Source organism: Podarcis raffonei, chromosome 1 (assembly GCF_027172205.1).
Source record: "Podarcis raffonei isolate rPodRaf1 chromosome 1, rPodRaf1.pri, whole genome shotgun sequence".
Lineage (NCBI taxonomy): Eukaryota > Metazoa > Chordata > Lepidosauria > Squamata > Lacertidae > Podarcis > Podarcis raffonei.
This window is the reverse complement of record NC_070602.1, coordinates 114,172,330-114,193,328: the sequence shown is the minus strand read 5'-3', so window position 1 is coordinate 114,193,328 and position 20,999 is coordinate 114,172,330. Positions and strand designations below refer to the sequence as shown.

At 42.5% G+C, this 20,999-nt stretch overlaps 1 protein-coding gene across 1 annotated transcript; it reads left to right on the top strand.

Moving 5' to 3' along the window:
* Positions 1–717: 717 nt before the first annotated feature.
* Positions 718–19,380, top strand: PLEKHA3 (pleckstrin homology domain containing A3). The gene is made up of 8 exons (XM_053410195.1): positions 718–824; positions 6,872–6,988; positions 9,266–9,421; positions 11,146–11,282; positions 12,957–13,121; positions 14,403–14,446; positions 15,881–15,996; positions 17,414–19,380. The coding sequence occupies exons 1-8, from the start codon at positions 785–787 to the stop codon at positions 17,536–17,538; spliced, it is 900 nt and encodes a 299-aa protein (XP_053266170.1). The 5' UTR covers positions 718–784; the 3' UTR covers positions 17,539–19,380.
* Positions 19,381–20,999: the final 1,619 nt, after the last annotated feature.

Genomic DNA, 20,999 nt, shown 5'->3' with positions numbered 1-20,999 from the left:
TTCATTGGAGAGCTGCTTCCGAGCAGATGAGAGCATAAGGGTTGCAACCTCGAGCGGGATGCCCAGCGAGCGGGCCAGGCAGAATAGAAAGGCGAGCGGTGTATTTAAACGTGGAAAGCCGCCGTGCTCAATTCGCAGAGCGAGCGATCGCATATATGCAGGGTAGATCTATATAATAGATATTAATTACGCCCTGCGAAGGCTGCAGTGCAGACGTGGCGCTCGAGTTTTCGGACCGGCGGTGGAGGCAAGCAGCCCAAATGCGTGTGCGCGTAGCTTGCTTTTTTTGTTTTTGTTTCATCCACCAGCCCCTTTCATCCAGGAAGTAAATGAGACGGCGGGGTCAATGGCACCAAGCGCAAAGGCCCGAGAAAGGTGGGGGGAGGGGAAAAAGGGGAAGGAGAAAAAGAAAGAAAGAGGCCGGCGAGGAGAAGAGGGAGGCAGCCGCAGCCTGTGCGAGAGGGTTTGGTAACCGCTTTGTTTCCCCAGTGGCTGCGATGTGCATAGGCAATGCATGACTCCGCCGCTCCTCTTCCTGCCGCACGCGCCCGTACAACCCAGTCCGCGCAGCACCTCCAAAGCCAGCCGGACCCGAAGGCGGCTGCCGCTGCTTCCCCGCTAAGCTAAACCACCCAGCCGTCCATGTACATAGCGGGGCCGGTTGCCGCCGCCGCCGCCGTGTCTGCTCGAGAGCGCCGAAGGGGAGAGAGGGCCCGCGCCGTTCCTGCTGCCTTTTCTCCGGAGGAGGGCGAGCAGGATGCTGCGCGAAGCGCGCCGCTGAACTATGGAAGGAGTTCTGTACAAGTGGACCAATTACATCACAGGTGAGGGGCGCCCTGGGCACCTGGGCGAGGGCCGCCCGCCCGTTGTTGTTCCGTCGTCGTCCCTGGCGACGCTGCTGGAGCCCGGGCGCCGGCTTCCGGGTTGGGGGTGGCTGCCTGGCGGCTTGGACCGGGTTTCTGCCTGGCAGAATGGAAGGCGCACTTGGCTAGGGCTGGGGAAGCAAGAGGCCGCCGCTTCAAAGCGTGAGCTCCTGCGTTTGGCCTAGTGCTGCCAGCCCCCTAATCTGAGAGCCCCTTCCCACACATGCTAGTCTATGGGCATTTAATGTGGGGTGGGAAACAATCCTTGCTGCCTGCCAAAAGTGCTCCAGGACAGGGGCTTGTGTGTGCATCAATTCCCCCCCCCCCCAAGTTTACCTCATCTTTCCTTATTGTCTTCCAATGGATTATGGGATATTGCTTCATTTGATAAAAGTCGTTTGTTTTTAAGTCATCATGAGTTTCTCTTCATACCGGGTTGTTATTAGGTGTGCGATCTTTGCTGTTTATTTTGTTGTTTCTTCAGCTTGTAAGCTGCCATGTGTGTAATATAGAAAGGCGGTATGCAAATTAAAAGTAAAATGAAATCTTAGAGCTGGACTGGATAAAATAGATGGCAGCCCCGCAGGGCAGAGAGGAGAGGCAATTGTGTATGGAAACGGCGGGGGCTCCCCCATATTATGCCCATTTTGGAGTGTTAGAAACTCAGATATATAAGCTTGGCACCAAATGGCTCCTTAAATCAGGGCTACAGTTGCCAAAGCAGAATGCCTTGTTGCCGTGTTTCTGCCAGACGGCTCGAAAGTCGTATTTCTCAGTATGACTTTTGGGTTCCTGAAATCCATTCTGATGGTGCAGATAAAATATAACTGGCCAAATTCAGCGGGATGTGTTGCTAGTGTGTGAAAATAGTCAAGATCCAAGGATCCCCAGGCATGCACGTCCAGATGGCAGAGACATCAGGTAGCTTCACTTGGTCACAAGTGGCCGATGGTCAGGTGCAAAATGTGTCTGGCGAATTTCAAAGGCTTCCCTTTTGCTCCATGACTTGGGTGGGGGAACTAAGGTCCTGAGAGCTGGGTGCGGACCTCCAAGCTGCTCTGTCTGGACCCTGAGACTTTCCTGGCCAATCCATTCCCTCCCAGATGCACCCCTTTCTGGTCCTGGGTCACACCCTCTTTGAGTGCTCTTGCCTGGCTGAAATGTGTTCCTGAACTCTGACAATGCCTCTTGCTTCCTGGGATGGAGGGTAGCTGAGGGTGCATGAGTGAGCTCATCTACTGTACAGAGGTGATGTTTGCGTTCTTTGCTTCCTCCACTTTTTGCTATGGCTATGCCCTGGGGCTTGTGTCTCCTGAGTGGAATGTGGCTTTCGTGCTGAAACAGGTTCCCTGCCTTGGTTCTACCAAGTTTCACCTGCCAATTTTAAAAGCAAACATAGCAGACAATTAAAGGGCAAATTGGCTGCCTTCATCACATCTAGGTTCTCACCAGAGCTTCCCTCTTTTATTATCTATCATCCTATCTCAAGAGCTCTTACCCAAAATATATATGGTGACTGCAGGTGTAATTAAAGTTGCACTCTGTTTGCCTGTGCTTTTAACAGTGGCTTCCCTGCTTTAAATTTAGCAACTTGGCTGAGTAAATAAGGCTGCACGCAGAGATAATGGCAGATATGGCCGCTGACAGATAAAAGAGGTCTTGGAGTTGCATTGCATGGCTGGGGGTGGGGGAAGTAACAGAAGGAAACGTTTGAAAAATAATTACAGTAAAAGGTACAGTAGGGTTCGGAAGCATTTTGTAGGGTTGCCCCAGCCATAATTCCTAACGTGACACTATTTGATCTCTAGCATGATATGACATTTAATTATACCCAGGCCCCTTCGGCAAATTTAGAGACTTCACATGACCACAGCAAACTCTGTTGAATGTAGACAGAGAGGGTATCTTGTCTGAAAGGACAGACAACATTTCATATACTTGTTCTATGGCGCTATCAGAACAACCCCATAGAGCCAATACCCTGCAGTAACTAAGCCTAACAGAAATAATCTCATGTTTTCCCTCACTTCACTCCACTTCCATTGATTGTAAGCCCTCTGGAGTAGATTTGTCTTCTCCTTCTTTGTAAGCAGCCCCAGCACACATACGGTGCTATTTGAACAAATAAGACCCTGGTGATGAACCTTGACATTCAAAGATAGCTTTGGGGCAGTTCAAGGAAGCAAGTAGATGTGAATGAAAAAGAACCCCTGCTGTGCAGGTATGTTGAGAATACAATAGATATTTGGCCCTCCTTGTCACAATATGCTAGTAAGATGTGGGAGCCATCACTTGGCAGAAATGCAGGGGAAGAAAGTAGCACAAGTTGTTATTTGTTCGTTTTATATCTTTCTCTTCCGTGAAATTCTCAGGGTAGCTTTCAAAAATGGATATTTTTTTTTAAAAAATGCAACTTAAAAATGTATACAAAAATATAATGAAACAGGCAAGCTCCAAGGCAACAAGGATTGCTTGGGTTGATTTGGCCGGTGGAATGTTGAGGAGGAAGTAGCTAGTTGGGGGAGATTGGTTAGGAAGGAATGGCTTGTGACTGCCTGCCTGCCTGCCAGCCATATAGATGTTTGTGTATGTATACAGTCATGCTCGATAACTATGGCTGCAGCTGGTGTGTCATATCAATACATGACTGAAAACCTAGACGAATGATTGATTCTGCTGATAATGATGGCTGGTGGTCGGGTCTTGCAGTTTTGATTTGTGGGAGGCAAGACCATTCGCATTGCAGCCTCCACGCCCCTACCCACCCACCCACTAAACTATCCCCGCTGGCAAGACAACCATGCAAGGCATGCTGATTATTCACAATAGTTGGTCTGATTTTTTTTAAGCAGACTGACCTAATTTGGAATCCCTAGGCTAATACACGGATCACACCATAAATTATCCTTGGGATTTTGTACATTTCCAAATTTTGCAATATACTTTCCCACCCGGAAAACGTATCAAAATGCATACTTTAGGACAGAATACATTTAGAAATGTAACACTGAAATTAAAATAGGTATTTAAATATGCATATTGTGATAAGGTACATACTTAAGTGCACATTTAAATATTAATTTCTGAATGGAAAAAAGTTGCAGATTAATATAGAAATGGACAGAGCCAGACTATGGAAAAAACACATGCAAAATTGACCAAGGCAGAAAATAGATCTGTTCATCCCAAACTGGTAGATACTGAGGTTTTTGTTTTTTAAAAATAAATCATACTGGAGAAATTTTATATTCTACTAGCACTGTTTCAGCTTGTCATTTTTTTACTTTAATAATTTTTGGGCCTTTCCGAAGAAGCTGTGTCTGTAACCAACTTTCGCTAGATAAGGACTGGGTGTACAAACGTTGTGCAATGAGATAAGAGAGAACACTCTACAAAAATTTTCTTGAGTAGGTTATTAATTTAAAGGAGTATACAAGTGAAATACTTGCTGAAAATACATTTGCACTTTAAAGCATAAAGAGATAATAGAGGGCAAGTAGAATGAATCATTGAATAAATTCCACCAACTCATGAGGATGTTATTTGATTTATTCATTCGTCCCAGTTTGTTCTCTCATTTTACAGGGCTGGCCACTGGGACAGCAAAGGATGCTGTTTCCTTTTATTCTGTTGAAAAGGCTTTCTTACTTGCCAGAAAAACAGGGCTGTTTTGTTCCATTGCAGCAGATCCCGTATGAGTTCCATAAGCTTCTTCATCAGGTCTTTACCTTAACTGCAGCACCACTGACTTTGTTTAATTCTGCAGTTCCTTTCTCATTCTTCTCAACTTGAATCAAGTTCAAATTCCTGCAATATGCTTAGATAGCAAGGTCTGTCTTTTTGAACTTGCGAATTGATTTGTCTTGGATCATTAACCCATACATTCTTTATCATATTTCCTCATACTGTTTTGACCAAAGCACATTTGCAGGTGGCAAAAAACACTCCACTGGGAAGTAGCGTCTGTTGCGCTGTGGCATGCACCAGATTTAGGGGTTTTTTATGATCTGTAGTGATACTCACCTATGTGCTTTCCTTCAGGAATGTCATTGTTTCCATGAATAGATCTTGACTGGTTGGAACACATGGCGGACAAAACACTCGGCTGTAATGCGGACAGTTCTTGCTTATAAGATTGGGTTTCCTTGTAGTAACTGTGCATTTTCTCCTCCAGTGCCAAATGTACACTTGTACCATTGTATTGTTCAGACAGGCTGTCATACCAGATTCATAGAGCCTTCCTTTAGGTGGAGATATCAGTGACTTGCGAGACAGATGTGTCGGCTTAGTGCTTTAAATGCACTTACAGATTTAATCTCATATGCTCCTAAAAGCAGCTGGTAAATGTGAGCTATCCTTTTTCCTTATCAGCTTTGTTGTGCATGAATTAACAGGCACAGAGCTGTGAAATCTACATCCTTTACATCTCCCTCTTGATCTTTTCGTTGTTTAAAGCACTACAGTACTCAACTACCTGCCCCTTGCCAGTGGGGAAAAAGGACACACTCAGATTCTGTCCCTCCACTCTCTGCATTTGTGATCAGGGACTTCAGCATATTGCTAGGGTTGTCTACTAGTTACAGATCTATGTCTCATGATAAATCACTTTAAAAAAAATACAGTACACATTAAATATTGTATTTTCAACACAGGGTGGTATTTTTGCATGTGGGAATAAAAAGAGACACCCCCTCCCAAAGTGTGCCCTGAATTCTGTCTTATCAATTAAAATTTTTCCTCCCATTGATTAACGGACACATTAATTAGTCTGCTGATTAAACTGGTTCAGTTTCCATCCGAACAAGGCATCCTGCTTGTGTACAGTCAAACCTTGGTTCCCAAATGGCTTAGTTACCGAGCAAATCGGCCCCCGAACGCTGCAAACCCGGAAGTAAGTGTTCCAGTTTGCGAACGTTTTTGGGAAGCTAGACACCCAATGCGGCTTCCGCTTGAATGCAGGAAGCTCCTGCAGCCAATCGGAAGCTGCTCCTTGGTTTGCGAACGGATTCGGGAGTCGAACGGATTCCCGGATCGGATTAAGTTCCACTGTATATGCCAATTCCACTCCCCACCCCAAATGCAGATCTAAACAGATTCCACAGCTTTGTTCATTAGAGCTACATTGGGGGACCATTGCCCATCTTCATCCCTTGACTGCCTTTACCAGTGCCATGCTAGTAACTTCGTGCATGTTGGAGACAGGAGCAGTCACAAGCCCAGGACACAGAATAATAATAATAACAATAACAACAATTATATTTATACCCTGCCCATTTGGTTGGGTTGCCTTAGCCACTCTGGGGTGCTTCCAGCAAATATATAAACATAATAAAACACCAAACATTTTAAAAATTCCCACTTGTACTGGTGTTTGGTGCCTTCATCCTGATTTGTGCTGCTGTGCCAGCACAGTGGCCCACAGAATAGTGACTAAACTGAATTTTATCATTATGTTCTTACATCTTACTGATAGTATCTGAACAACCAAAAGTGCTAGTTGGTACCCAATATATCCCCACCCCCGGTATTGCTTAACATCAACTCCCAGCATCCCTGGCCATGCTTTCTGTAGATGATGGGAGTTTAGTTCAGTGACATTTGGAGGGCAAAGGGTTCCCCACTACCTTAACTAACTAAGTCATTTTCAGGGTAGACTCAAATAAATAAGTGGATTTAAGTTGGTCAGTATGTGACTTGTCCACTGATTTCAGTGGATTTTCTCTTACTATAACTTAGTCAAATAGCATCAATTATTTCTTGAGTTTTTAAAAATAGTACGGGACTTTGACAGAGCTGGCAAAGATACAGTCGTCTGGGAAATGTGGATTCATATTTGTATGTTATTAATGTGTGTGTTTTGATTTTGAAGATTACATAAACAGACTTAAATCTTGCTTACAACTAAGGGGTCTAAACTGAGGAACGGTGCTGTTGCTTGTGTGTGATAATTGCATTTTGAAACAAAGCAGATTAATGTTGTTGTTTTTCTGTTTGCACTGTTTCCCTAGGCTGGCAGCCTCGCTGGTTTGTTCTTGATAACGGGATATTGTCTTACTACGATTCGCAGGATGATGTTTGCAAAGGCAGCAAAGGCAGCATAAAGATGGCAGTGTGTGAAATCAAAGGTAGGCTCTCTCAATAAGAAAACTCTCCTTACCTTCTAGGCTGAGGTATCTAACATGAGCAGTAGGGCTGGGCGATATCTGGTTTTCAATATTGCAATATATCACCAGCTAAACATCATGATATACCGATATATCACAATTTCTGAAATAAGGATGGAGCTATGGAGCCAGCGTTGGCTGGCTTCACAGTTTTTACCACATTGTGATTTTTGCGCGCACGCACACACATAATGATTCGCGATATATTGCTGGGACAAAAACTATGAAACCGGTATCACAATATGGACTTCAAAACGGTTTGGAGGATATATCGCCCAGTCCTGCTAGGCAGACTTTGCAAAATAAGCCGATTATTTCAAGCATCAGCTTGACGCCTAGTACAAGTACAAATGTCATTACTGTATATAGTCACAGGTCCAGTAATTGAGGGTCTTCTTCTCCCTTTGCTACTTCATTTTTTTGGGTTTTCCTCCCGCCTCTTTCTTGCCCAATGTCACCCCGCTGTTCTCCAGAATCACCCAGAGAGGCTCTGCTGCCTTTGTCTTCCTTCATCAGGTGAAAAACTGTGGGTTATATCTGGTGGTTGTGCCACTCAGAGTAGACCATTGGAATTCATGAACCTAGATTAGTCAGGTCCCTTAATTTCAATGGGTCTATGCTGAGTATGACTAACAGTGGATATGCAATGGGCAGGATTCACCTAACCACCCTGGACTTCTGCTTTTTCAGTGGGGCTTTCCTCCTCTTTGCCCCCCACGCCCCCTGAAATAGGCTTCTGGGGTGGGCGGGGTGTGTGAGAACCCCCCAGAATAGTGCAGGGGAGAGGGTATTGTTCCATCTGGCAGGCTGGAATGCTTGTGCTGCTGGAAAGATTAGGATATAGAATCCTAGAACTGTAGAGTTGAAAGGGACCCAGGGGATCGAACCTGCAACCTTGGTGTTACCAGCACCATGCTGTAACCAACTGAGCTATCCACATGGGATTGGAAGAGTGCAACGTTGAATTCCACCCAATGGCTATATTCTACCTCCACTGTCAGAGGCAGCATTGCCTCTGAATACCAATTGCTTGGAATTGCCCATGGGGAGAGCCCTGTTGTGCTCAGGTTTTGCTTGCAGATTTCCTCAAAGGCATCTGCTTGGCGGCAGTGAGAACAATACAGTGGTACCTCGGGTTACATACGCTTCAGGTTACAGACTCCGCTAACCCAGAAATAGTGCTTCAGGTTAAGAACTTTGCTTCAGGATGAGAACAGAAATCGGGCTCCTGCGGCGCAGCAGCAGCAGGAGGCCCCATTAGCTAAAGTGGTGCTTCAGGTTAAGAACAGTTTCAGGTTAAGTACGGACCTCCAGAACGAATTAAGTACTTAACCCGAGGTACCACTGTATGCTGGACTGATATACTAGATGATGATAATAATAATAATGATGATGATGATGATTACCCTTCCCTTCCCAGCCAAAACCGGACTCAGAGCGGCTAACATCAAATGTATAACACGTTAACATAAAATCAGGCAATCAATTAAAATACGTCCTAAAATCAGATCAGGATCAGAATAAAATCCAATCAGATGGCAACCCGCAGATTAGGGTTGGGGACCTTAAATGCTTACCAGGCCCAACTGTTTGTGCTGAACTTATATGAGCCTGTGAGAAAAATTGGGAGGCCACTTTCATGCAGGTTCTTATGAAAGGGGAGAGGGAGTCAGACTGAACCCTTACCAAAGGCCTGGCGGAACAGCTCCGTCTTGCAGGCCCTGCGGAAAGATGTCAAATCCCGCAGGGCCCTGGTCTCTTGTGACAGAGTGTTCCACCAGGCTGGGTCTAATCTCCCTGAGGCTCTGGACCTCCAAAACGTTATTATTTGCTGACTGTAAGGTCCTCTGTGGGGCATACCAGGAGAGGCGGTCCCATAGCTTACAAGGATCCTAGGCTGTATAGGACTTTAAAGGTTAAAACCAGCACCTTAAACCTCATCCTGTACTCCACCGGGAGCCAGTACAGCTGGTATAGCACTGGGTGAATGTGATCCTGCGGCGAGGACCCCGTAAGGAGCCTCACCACGGCATTCTGCACCCGCTGGAGTTTCTGGGTCAGCTTCAAGGGCAGCCCTGTGTAGAGTGAGTTACTATAATCAAGCCTGGAGGTGACCAGGTGGATCACAGTGGCAAGATATTGGAAGTAGGACAGTCGTAACTGGGAAGTCCCAACTCTGTAATTCCAGGCAATCTTTGAAAAATCTGTGCTTCTAATTTATCTCGCCCCTGTCGCAAGTTCATCCGACCGACAGCACCAGGATAGAGTTAATCATCCCAGGGGAACAGCATTTCTACATGAAAGCCGTTAATGCAGCTGAACGACAGCGGTGGCTGGTAGCCCTGGGGAGCTCAAAAGCCTGTTTGGCAGACACCAGAACAAAAAAAGAAAAAGGTACTCATATTTCTTTTTTACAAAAAGCAAAAGCAAAAACAACCTATTAAAAACACCTGGTTTTTAACTACTGTAGTTATCGGTCAAATGCCCATCAAATGTAAAGTAATTATTTATGGCAGTAGGTGGCACACTTTCGAGGGGTTTTGAGGTTTACAGCTCCTTACATTATTATTTCTTAACACTAGCAAAGCCCATAGTATTTTCTAAGCACCCTAGAGATATTAAAAGACAAGATGGGCCCTGCACACGGTGAGTGGAGGCTGGTCAGTTAGGGTGGATAGGGCCCTGCCCCAGCTACCTCAGTCTGCCCTTAGCCAACCATCACCTGCCTATCTTCTTATTTACATCCAGTCTAGACAGTGGTCCTGGTGACCAGATTCCTCCTCCTTAGTCTCAGTGTTGCCATCATAGGAGGAGGATGGGGACAGAGCAAAAATTAGTTGGCTCATTGGCCCTGGCTCCTGTTTGGATTTTATCTTAAGTCAAGTCAGTTGGAGACATTTGTTGTTGTTGTATAAAGCGACTTACAAATGTAAATAATAATAATAATAATAATAATAATAATAATAATAATAATAAAAAAAGTCAGACATTCCTTTTGTTTAAAGGAATATACAGTGGTACTTTGGTTCTCAAAATCCATTCCGGAAGTCCGTTCCAAAACCAAAGTGTTCCAAAACCAAGGTGCGCTTTCCCATAGAAAGTAATGCAAAACGGATTAATCTGTTCCAGACTTTAAAAATGCAAACCCTAAAACAGCAATTTAACATGAATCTTACTATTTAATGAGACCTTTGAGCCATAAAATGAAAGCAATAATCACTGTAAAGGTAAAGGACCCCTGACAGTTAAGTCCAGATCCAAACAACTCTGGGATTGTGGCGCTCATCTCGCTTTACTGGCCAAGGGAGCCAGTGTTTGTCCGCAGATGGTTTTTCTGGGTCATGTGGCCAGCATAACTAAGCTGCTTCTGGCGAAACCAGAGCAGCGCATGGAAACGCTGTTTACCTTCCCGCTGGAGCAGTACCTATTTATCTACTTGCACTTGACGTGCTTTTGAACTGCTAGGTGGACAGGAATTGGGACAGAGCAACAGGAGCTCACCCCATCGCATGGATTCGAACCTCCGATCTTCTGATAGGCAAGCCCTAGGCTCTGTGGTTTAGACCACAGCGGCACCCGCGTCCCCAATAATCAATGTACTATACTATAAAATAAACAAGACAGTATTGTAGATGATAAAAATTAAAAGTATTATTTTTTCTTACTGCACTGATGATAGTCATTGTTTGGATGGGGGGCTTTTGTCCATTTCCACAGTGACACAATCAATCAATCAGTAGCTGTACTGGGTTCCACACAGTCACAAAAACAAATGAACTGAAAAAGCCTCAAAAACAAAAATGCAAAATAAGCAGCAAAAACAAAAGCGCCAAACTTAATCCGTTACCGAAGTCCGTTTGACTTCCGAAATGTTCAAAAACGAAGGTGCAGCTTCTGATCGGTGCAGGTGCGCTGGAAACAATAGTCGACAGCTGCATCGGACGTTCGGCTTCCGAAAAACGTTCGAAAACCGGAACACTTACTTCCAGGTTTTTGGCGTTTGGGAACCAAAGCGTTTTGAGAACCAAGGTACCACTGTAAATGCCTACATCTTAAAACTTGTCACGGGAACTCACGTACCTGACCAGTGAAGTTTCTGCTTCCCAATGTCCTTGCAGAAGTTAATGAAACCAATGAATCTCTGAAAACCAAAATGTCTGAGCTTCGTCTCTACTGTGACCTTCTAATGCAGCAGGTCCATACAATCCAAGAATACGTTCACCATGATGAAAATCACTTGTCACCCAGCATTGAGGTATCGGATCATTTTTTTAATCAATATTATTCATTTTGGATTGGGAGGAGAAGCCTCAACATTAAGTTGGACCCACCACTTTGTCCAGTAGGGCCCAAATACAACTCTTTAGTTTCAATAATTACTTTTGGTTTATGTATATATTAAATGGCCTATTTAGTCTGGTCTTCTCAAGTTTTTAAATCTGTGTTTTTAACTTTGGAGTTGTTGGTGTGTTTTTATCTTCCTGTTGTATTTAGGTTGCTTTTGATTTCACGACTTCCTATTTAGATTGTTTTCTGACTTACTTATTGTGAGTCACCCACAGAACTTTGTTATGGGGCAGCATGTAAATGCTTAGATAAATATTAAAAACACATCACTCTTTCATCTCCAGGTCTACTGAAAGGGGCCCGCACAAATAAAATTACCTACAGAGATCAATATGAAACAGCAAAATAAATAGTAGAAAACTTAATTGCAAAAGGCAGGCAAAAAACAAGCAGAAAGAGCAGCAACAATTGGTAAAATGGCATTAGGTGAAAATAGCGAAACAGCACCGGATTGTTGAAACAGTGGGTGTGAAACAGAGGCTGTAGTCCTGTACGCATTTGCCTGGGAGCAAGTCCCACTGAACTCAAGAGAGATTGCTTCTGAGTAGACTCGCATAGGACTGCACAGTTAGCAGCAGGTTGGATTTGATTTAAATCACTAGTCAGTAAGACTTGATTTAATTTTTATTTTTTTTTACAGAAAGACTTATTCTTGCTGGTATAATCTTAATATTTACAACCAGATGAAGGCTTCATTTTTGGAACAATAAATTTTCAGAGTAGTTTTTATAGTTATATAAAAAATTTCTGATTTGGTTATACTGTTTGAAATACATACAGCGTTAATTATGAAATTATTGTGAGGTTTAATAAGTTAACTTTATATTTGGACAACTTTTCTGCTGTACTTTATTGGAAGGAGAAAAATAACCATTCCCTTAATAACAATTTAAACAATTTATTTAACTAAAACAATAACATTATAGCATATGTATCCATGTTTGTTAACTGATGTGGTTAAACATCTTTTTTTTTAAAAAAAAACCTTAGACTGAATTTTAGCACACATGAAAAACTTAAACAGATCCTTATTTCCTGATTAATAGTCTTTTGACTTTAATGTAAATTAAATAGAAAACTAGAAAATTTTTTCCTCCAAAAGCATTTTATTTTAAAAATCTGATTTTAATTTAAAAAATCCAATTTTTTATTTTTTATTATCCACCCTGGTTAGCAGGAATTTCAGGCCCTTGGCATTCGCAAATGAAAATGCTCATCCTTCCGTTGCACCAGAGAAAATTGTTACACCACAACAGAAACACCAGCGGAGTTTTGGCCTACTTTTATGTCTCTGTCTGCCTTTACAGCAGGGATATGAAATCTGTGGCCCCTTCAGAGGCTGTTGGGACACCATCAGCCCCAGGCAGTGTTGCCAGTAGTCAAGGATAATGCTTTACCCAAATGCTGAATGTTCCTCAGAGTTAGTCTAAAATACGAGCCAAGAAGAATGCTACACAAGCTTGCAGTTCATTAAAGAGTTGACGTGTTGCCCAGCCAGCGTCTCTTGTTTCACCAAAAAGCTTTTACCGGGCAACAAATGTTAAGTGAATTCACCTTTCTCAATTGCTTCCCGTGTTTCCAGAATATGAACGAAGCGTCCTCCTTGCTCAGCGCTACCTGTGACACGTTCATCACGACCCTCGAAGAATGTGTGAAAATAGCAAATGCCAAGTTCAAGCCAGAGATGTTTCAGTTGCCTCATCCGGATCCTTTAGTTTCTCCTGTGTCGCCTTCACCTGTGCAAATGGTTGGACATTTTTAAATATCTCTCCCCCCCCCCCCCGCAGGCTGGAGAGAATTTGAGAGAGTATGGTGGTGGGATGGTTTTCAGAAGGAGAGGTTCCCCTAAACTGCCATAGTCAGCTTTTCCCAAGTCATTGAGTTGATCCTCTCTCAAGAGTAATTAAGGCTGCAAGAGTAATTAAGGCTGTGATCCAGGAAATAAGTGTTTACATTTTGAAGTGTCTGCAAGTGCCTGGCTGCATGTGTGTATGGAAGCAAACTTGGATATGTTTTGGGGTAGTCAGTGAGGCCTTTCAGGGCCCAATAATGTCAGTGGGATTTATTTGTGAGCAAAAATACGTTTGTCATTTTTCTCCAGCCTTCCCTCCTAGAAGCTCTGGGGCGGCCTACATGGCTCCTCCCTGTTTTATCCTCACAGCTACTCTGTGAGGTAGGCCAAGAGCCCAAAATTACCCATGGAGCTTTGTGGATGAATGGGGATTCGAACTCTGGCCACCCCCCAGCCTTAGTTAGCACTCTCTAACCACCTGGCCACACTGGATCTATGTTTATTGTTTTATTTTATGTATTTCTGTTTTTAACCTGGCCCTTCCTCCAAAAGGGAGGCCAGGATAGAACATCTGCTTTGTTGTACACAGGAGGTTGCACCCTGGTCCAGTCCTCAACATATTCACTGCTTTGAGGGTTTGGGGGGTTTATTTTTTTTAATTTTTTTGCAATCAAGAGGTTTATAAATTTTATGAAATAAATAAGTAGGGCTGGGCAATTTCCTGTTTGAATTCCAGGAAAGCTGCTGCTAATTCATTGTAGTAATATCCAAGGAAACACTCTGCAAAATCAAATGTACAGTTATGTTTATTTGGTTCTATGTTTTCAAGAAAATCCATCAAGAGTGCATAATTTGTGACTTTCAGAGATTTATAAGATTTCTGTACATTTGGTACTGTTCAATGTTGTGTATAGATTATATTGTTTATATTGACATCACATTGTTGTACTCGGTCAACTTGCCTTGGATATTACTGATAATTGTTTGCTACACCGTGATTTAATTGTTTGGCCAGTTCAGTGTAGGCAATACTAAGCTAGATGACCAGTGGTCTGACTCTATGCGAGACAGCATCCTATGTTTAAAATTACCCGCTTCAATATAAAACAAACACCCACCCAATCCCTCCCTTATTTTTTTCCTTTATTAAAGAAAGCATCGTCCTTAAGATACAGATAACCAACAAAAAATTAGGAAGCATGTAATAACCTGTTTTGTTTTAAAATTACTTTCTAGATGAAACGTTCTGTTAGCCACCCAGGTACTTGTAATCCAGAGAGGTAAGTACAAAATGGCGAACGTATTACTTTTTAAAGTCTGGAAACCAACCAGCCAACCAATAAATAGAAAGGTTCTTCATTATTATTATTATTATTATATGAAGCCCCATATCGTCTCAAATAAAAAAGCAGTTATCTGTTTCCTGGTTAATCTAAACTCGCAGGATGGTATTCAGCCAAGTTTCACTCAGAGCCAGACCCATTGAAATGAATGAGCATGGTAAAGTCAGGTCCATTCACTTCAATGGATCTACTATGAGTAAAATTTAGTTGTTGAATACCACCCACAGAAAGCTGAATTTTGCACAAAAATTCAGGTTCCTGGAGCTGACAGATAGCATGCTTCTCTCTGGTACTTTTTATTTATTGCTTTGTCACACTAAACCAAGGTTTGGCATAGCATGTCATCTGAACCAGGACTTAAACTTGTGTTTAAGTTCTGTTCTCACTAACCACCAGTTGTAGCCAAGAACCAGCCTTGGTTACAGCTCTTGTTTATCTATATATTTACGTTTCTTTTAGATAACGCCTTTTTCCTCCAAGAAGCCAAAGGTGGCATACATGGTCCTCTCCATCCCAGTTTTATCATCGCACCTATCCTCTGTAGAGGTGTTTTTCTGAGCCTGGGCCTTCAACTCTTGGTCACCAACTAACTAGGCACATTGCAACAGTGCTGCGCTCTATGAAAGAAAGGGAAGGACAGGAGAAGGGATTTTTTGTTCATTTGTTTTTCCCTATGCCCCCCCCCTAAAAAAAGCATGTTTCAGAGGGTTATGGACCCTGCAGAAAAAACGGGAGAGGTGGCACTGTGGGGATTTCAGAGGGAAGGGAGAAATGGCCTTCTGCTGGATCTTCCAGTGAGAGCCTCTGCTGGATCTCACTCGCTTACACTAACGGAAAGAGCTCTTTATTTCTCCAAAGGGCAAATCCGGATCCAACCCCACGACTATTACTTAGTTGATTCTGGGGGTTGATTTTGGATTGTTTGCCTGCCTATTCAAGAAATTGTTTTGCATTGTTTTAACTTCATTGGGTTGCTTTCTGTTTAATTTTCTTTGAATCACCTTGGGTACTGAATCTGGGGCATACGTTTTCTTTTAAAATCAAATGCTTCAGCACCACCAGCCATTCCCGATTTAACACAAAGCCCTGCCCATGCCTCTTATACATCTATCCTTACCAATGCCCTATCATGCAGGAGATTCTCAGAAAGAGCACAAGTACATGACACAAGATGGTCTCCTCTTGTGAGTAGATGCTCATGGAGATCCCTTCCATGTACAGAACTCCTGTCTCTCTTTAATCTTTTTCGGTACCTTATTTCAGGAAAGTGTACCAAACAAAGACCATTTTAAAAATTAGGTAAGATGAGCTGGAGAGAACTTTGGGTGTTAAGGACACGTAATGAAATGTGCAATGCTGTTTCATTTGCAGGAGCAGTCACTCTGTAAAAGAACCAAATTCATCCTCTCACCGGTTATCCCAAAGGTGGAGAAGGACAGTCTTAGATCCAGAACCTTCTGTAGATGTTCCCCCTGACGATATAGACAGTAAGTTCTGCTGTATCCATGTGCATTCTACTATCTTTGTGCTTCAGTTGGATTCTTGTTCTACTTTGAGATAGAAGACTCCGCGGCCATTATCTATCCTATAACAAATCAGCTACAGAAACGAGCAACGTAGTCTCCTGCATTGCCCTAGCCAAGCTGGGTGCTCAAGGAATTTGCATCCTGCCTTTTGGCACATTCAAGAGCCTCCACGTGGACTCCATCTATACTTTTTGAACGTAGGTGTCAAGAAGTAGGAGCACAGGCATGCTGCTGCCCATTGTGAAGTGCATGTTAGTTTATAGGAGTGAGTTTCTTCACAGTAAATACAGGAATGATGATCACACCTGTTTTTCTCATAGGGAAATGTGGCCATTTAAACATACATGTGCTGCCTACAAGTGATTGCTCTGCGCACACATACCACAAATTAAATTCAGAGATTTGGGTTATCTAAATATCAGTATTCATCATTTGGTGCTTGATGGAAATAGGTTTGGGAGACTTGCTCTAGACTTTTTAATATTAGTAATAATAATAATAAAATTATTATTTGTACTCTTACCATCTGACTAGGTTTTCCCCAGACACTCTGGGCAGTTTTCAGCAGATAGAAGAACACAATAAGACATTGAGCTTTAAAAACTTCCTTATACAGAGCTGCCTTCAGATGTCTTCTAAAAGTTGTATAGTTATTAATCTCCTTGACATCTGATGGGAGGGCACCACTACCGAGAAGCCTGGTTCCCTGTCATGTCACATCTCACAACGAGGGAACTACCAGAAGGCCCTTAGAGCTCGATCTCAGTGTCTGGGCTAGACAGTGGGGGTGGAGATGTTCCTTCAATTATACAGGGACAAGGCTTTTAAAGGTCAGCACCAACACCATGAATTGTGCTTGGAAACATACTGGGAACCAATGTGGATCGTTTAGGACCGGTGTTATGTGGTCCTGGTGCCTGCTCTCAGTCACCAGTCTAGCGGCCACGTTCTGGATTAGTTGTAGTTTCCAAGTCACTTTCAAAGTAGCCCCACTTAATAACTTTTAAGAAATCATGCCTGTATATTTTTACTGGGCCGAACTTAGATCCTTTCTCTTTATGCCCTGCCCCATTTGGAGGTTGGAAAAGGACCTCTGAAGAGTCAATCAGGGTCGACAAGACTGGGCTGGATGGTCAAATAGTCTGACTTTATATAAGGCACCCAGCTTGTCAAAGTCTAGCAGGGAAAGATGAAGGGGGGTTAAGAAGCTTCTTTCAGCCATATGTTGATCTCTTCCAACCCTAGAGTTCTGTGCTGAGCACATTGGATAGGATGGAGCACAACATTTGTGTGCAACATGTGCCATCAAGCCAAAATGACTAAATGCAACATTTTCAAAGGCACAGTTGAAAACAAACCCCGATCTGTCTCTTTGTAGGACCAGCATACTGTTCCAGGCATACTCTCAATGGAGACTTGGCGCCTTCAACCATTTCCGACACAGCCCTGTTGGTGTCAAAGAAACAATCAGAACGAGAAGAGACTCTACCGCCTACATCCTGAAGAATTGAAGGGAAACACCTTTCTCTTAAGTAATGCTATGCAAAAGCTGCTGTACTTCTCCTGTTGTCGTAGGGGGTAGTTTGTTCCCTGTGTGAAGGATTTCTCTGCACTTTATAGAATAATGTAAAAACTAACTTCAAAGCGTATTTTATCTTTATATAGTTTATTTGCAAGAATATTTTCCTACAACCTTCAGTTTGTGCATTTTTGAAACAAATTATGGTTCGACGGATAGGTAATGTACCTTTGCAAATGTAGCCCTCCTTTTTACAAAGTGTGATGGTCGTTTAGAGCCTTGACAAAAAAAAAAAAAGTTTTACATTTGGGATAGGGAAAACTTGTGCCATAGACCGGACTGCTCACTTGAACACATTGTTGCTTTGCTGGTACAGTATCCTATTCTTGCACACAGTTCACTTCCTATTGAATTGAGTGGCAGTGCTACCGTAATATTATTATTATTATTATTATTATTATTATTATTATTATGGCTCGTGGTTGCACCTTTCCTGCCAGGGGATGCTTTTTCTCACATTTAGACTGAGATGGTATTCCTTAAACATGGTTTATTGGTAATTTAATATTTCCCCTTCTTAAAAACCGTGGTGTACATAAGGGCATAATCTCTGCAACTTGGATCTCTTCCGTCTGGTTGGAATTGGTGACACTTGAGTATAGTCTCAGGGCATGTTCCAGCCAAAATTAAGCCCTCTGAAGCCCTCTTGGTTTTAAAGAGAATGAAACCAATGAGATTTTAGCATGCTTAGGTTTGGCAGAATCTTGCTCTAAATTCTTAAATTCCATCCTTTTCTCTTTCCTTTCCTGTGCCTTTTCTTTTCTTGGACTCAGAACACCTGCATTTCTCTGGCTTGCGCCCAAAGTCTAGCCAATTAAAAAAAGTGTTAGATGTGAAGTATTTTTCTAAATAGTCATATAAGTTATCTGATTTCCGAGGCATTATACATGGGGTAAAGGTATTTTAACGTTTTGATGTATTTATTCCTTTTTGCACCACAAAATGCCTCCTTGTCAATACTGGGGTGGGGTGGGGGGGTGAGATGTGCTTAATCGTTGCTGAGGTGTGTTCCATTACTAAATAGCATTGTTTTTTTAAAAATTGTGGGACATGATCCAACCCAAAGTGTGCACTTGATTTCAGTTGAAGAGTATGTAAAGCACATGGGACTAAGAAATACTTGACTTTGGCTGGATTCTGCCCCTCCTTTTCGCTAAACAGCAAGATATCCTTGATGTGTCTTTTTACCAAAGTGTTATTTTAGCGCCAGTTTCTAAAATATGCTCTTGAGATGCTGTTGTAACGTATTCATAGCTGCAGCTGTACATTTATTTATGATCTATTTATACCAAAGGGGGAGGGTGGCTTTTATCATTGTGAGCCCAATAACTTCAGAAGAGCATACTTGTACAGCAATATTCTCCTCTCAGTTAACTTGAATGACAAATACGAATTCATTTCTAATTGAGCCGAGAAACACACTCTGAACCTGTGAATGAACCATGTAACTTAGCCACCACCTACCATACATTTTGGGCCCAGTTTGTCAGAAACCTTTCTTGCACAGGCTGTCCTTGCAAAAAGCGAAGGTGGAAAATGCAGCTTAAATTTCAGCGAGGTTTGCACAGAAATTTCTGACAAATTGAGCCCAAAGTTGTTAGTGTTTTGAAATGTAAATTCTTTGTTTTTGTATTCACTTTGGGATAAACTTGGTATATTATGTCTTGGCCATGGAGCACTTTTTTAAAAATGTTAAAAAAAGAAGAAGCTTTCTTTTAAAATGTAAGTGTTCAATAAATACAGTTTTTACACGCAGGCATGCACAACTTTGTTTTCTGGTCAAATCTTTTCGGCTATATTTGATTCCTGTTAGGATGTTTTCATTTGGTAGTCACAGGGCTTGCTTGGAGGGGTTTCATTGTGTGTAAAGGTAATGCACAGCAAGGTGAGAGAAATCACACTCTTCTGTCCCTCCCAACCACAGAAGTAAAATAACACACATTTTTGAAAATTAACGAAGCAAGTAGCAACAAAAAAGTCCCAATGAAGATTGAGCGTGCGCAATTGACTGCCAGTTTGGAAGAAAGAACAGAAGAAAACAGGGGAGAAGGTAGAATGGAGTATCCCACAGGAAGACATGGCTGGCTGGAACCAACAGGAACATACCCTTAAGGTGAGGATATGCAGCAAGAACTTCGCTGCAAGTCCAACTTGCATATAGCTATTTCACAGCTTGACTACTGCCAGAAACCTTGCTTATTATTGTCTGGATAGGCTTCCCACCATCATTATATAGCAGCTAAAATTCAGAGTGTTTCATTTCCTCCATTTTCTTCTCCAAATTCAATTATATTCTCTGCTCCATTCAGGGATCTCTCTCACGTGTCTCTTTCTGTCTGTCTTATCTGTCTGACTGACTGCCTTTCTGCATGCTTATAATAAATTGTTGGTGCTGTGATTAATATAAAGTACTGAGATCCACTGATACACTACATTATTGGCCTCTTCACTCCAGTATGAACCTGTGTGTGTTTCAGGCCTTCTGTTGTCTTTTCTTCACAGTCCGTACACAAGTTTCTAACATTCTTTTTTGTTTTTTTTTCCTGCACTATTTTTCCACTGATGTACACATAAGATAAAGTTTGTTGGAGTTTACTATTTTCAGACTCCTAAAAGGGATGGTGTCTTTGGCCTTTTTAAAAAAAATTAGTCCAGCCTCTTGTACCAAATAAATAAATTAAAAAATCACTAGCTTCTGGCTGATGGTTTGCAGGGCATGACATGGCAGCTCTGGTTCACCAGGTCTTGCTACTACTACTTGAGCCGCAGTGATCATCATGGACTTGTCAATTTTGTACAGATTCCGGATTGCATTTTGTGGAGCTATGAAAAAGCAGCAGAGACCTGATTATAAATATGGGCCTACCCGGACCCTGATATCTTTTGAGGCCCTCCTTCATGTGCCTCCTCCTCAAGAGGAACGGAGGGTGGCAACACGAGAACAGGGCCTTCTCTGCAGTGGCTCCCCATCTGTGGAATGCTCTCCCCAGGGAAGTTCGCCTGGCGCCTTCATTATACACCTTTTGATGCTATGCAAAAACATTTTTAACCAGGCCTTGAATTGATTTGATTTGACATCCTATGCCCTTTTAAAATGTGGGGGTTTTTCTTGGGGTGTGTGTTATTGGGTGGTTGTTTTTATTTTGATTATATATTTTGTGGTTTTATATTTCGATTTTGTTCTGCGAACCACCCTGAGACCTCCGGATATGTATAATGGTGTATAAATGGTGTATAAATTCAATAAACAGAATAAAATAGCCATAATCTGAAAGTCACAGGCCAGCTCCTATTACATGACATGGCATTTTGGAACAAGGCATGAGTAGGAAAGGAAAGATACCAAGATAAACTAGCATTTTTGGGGGGAGGTGGGGAATTAGAG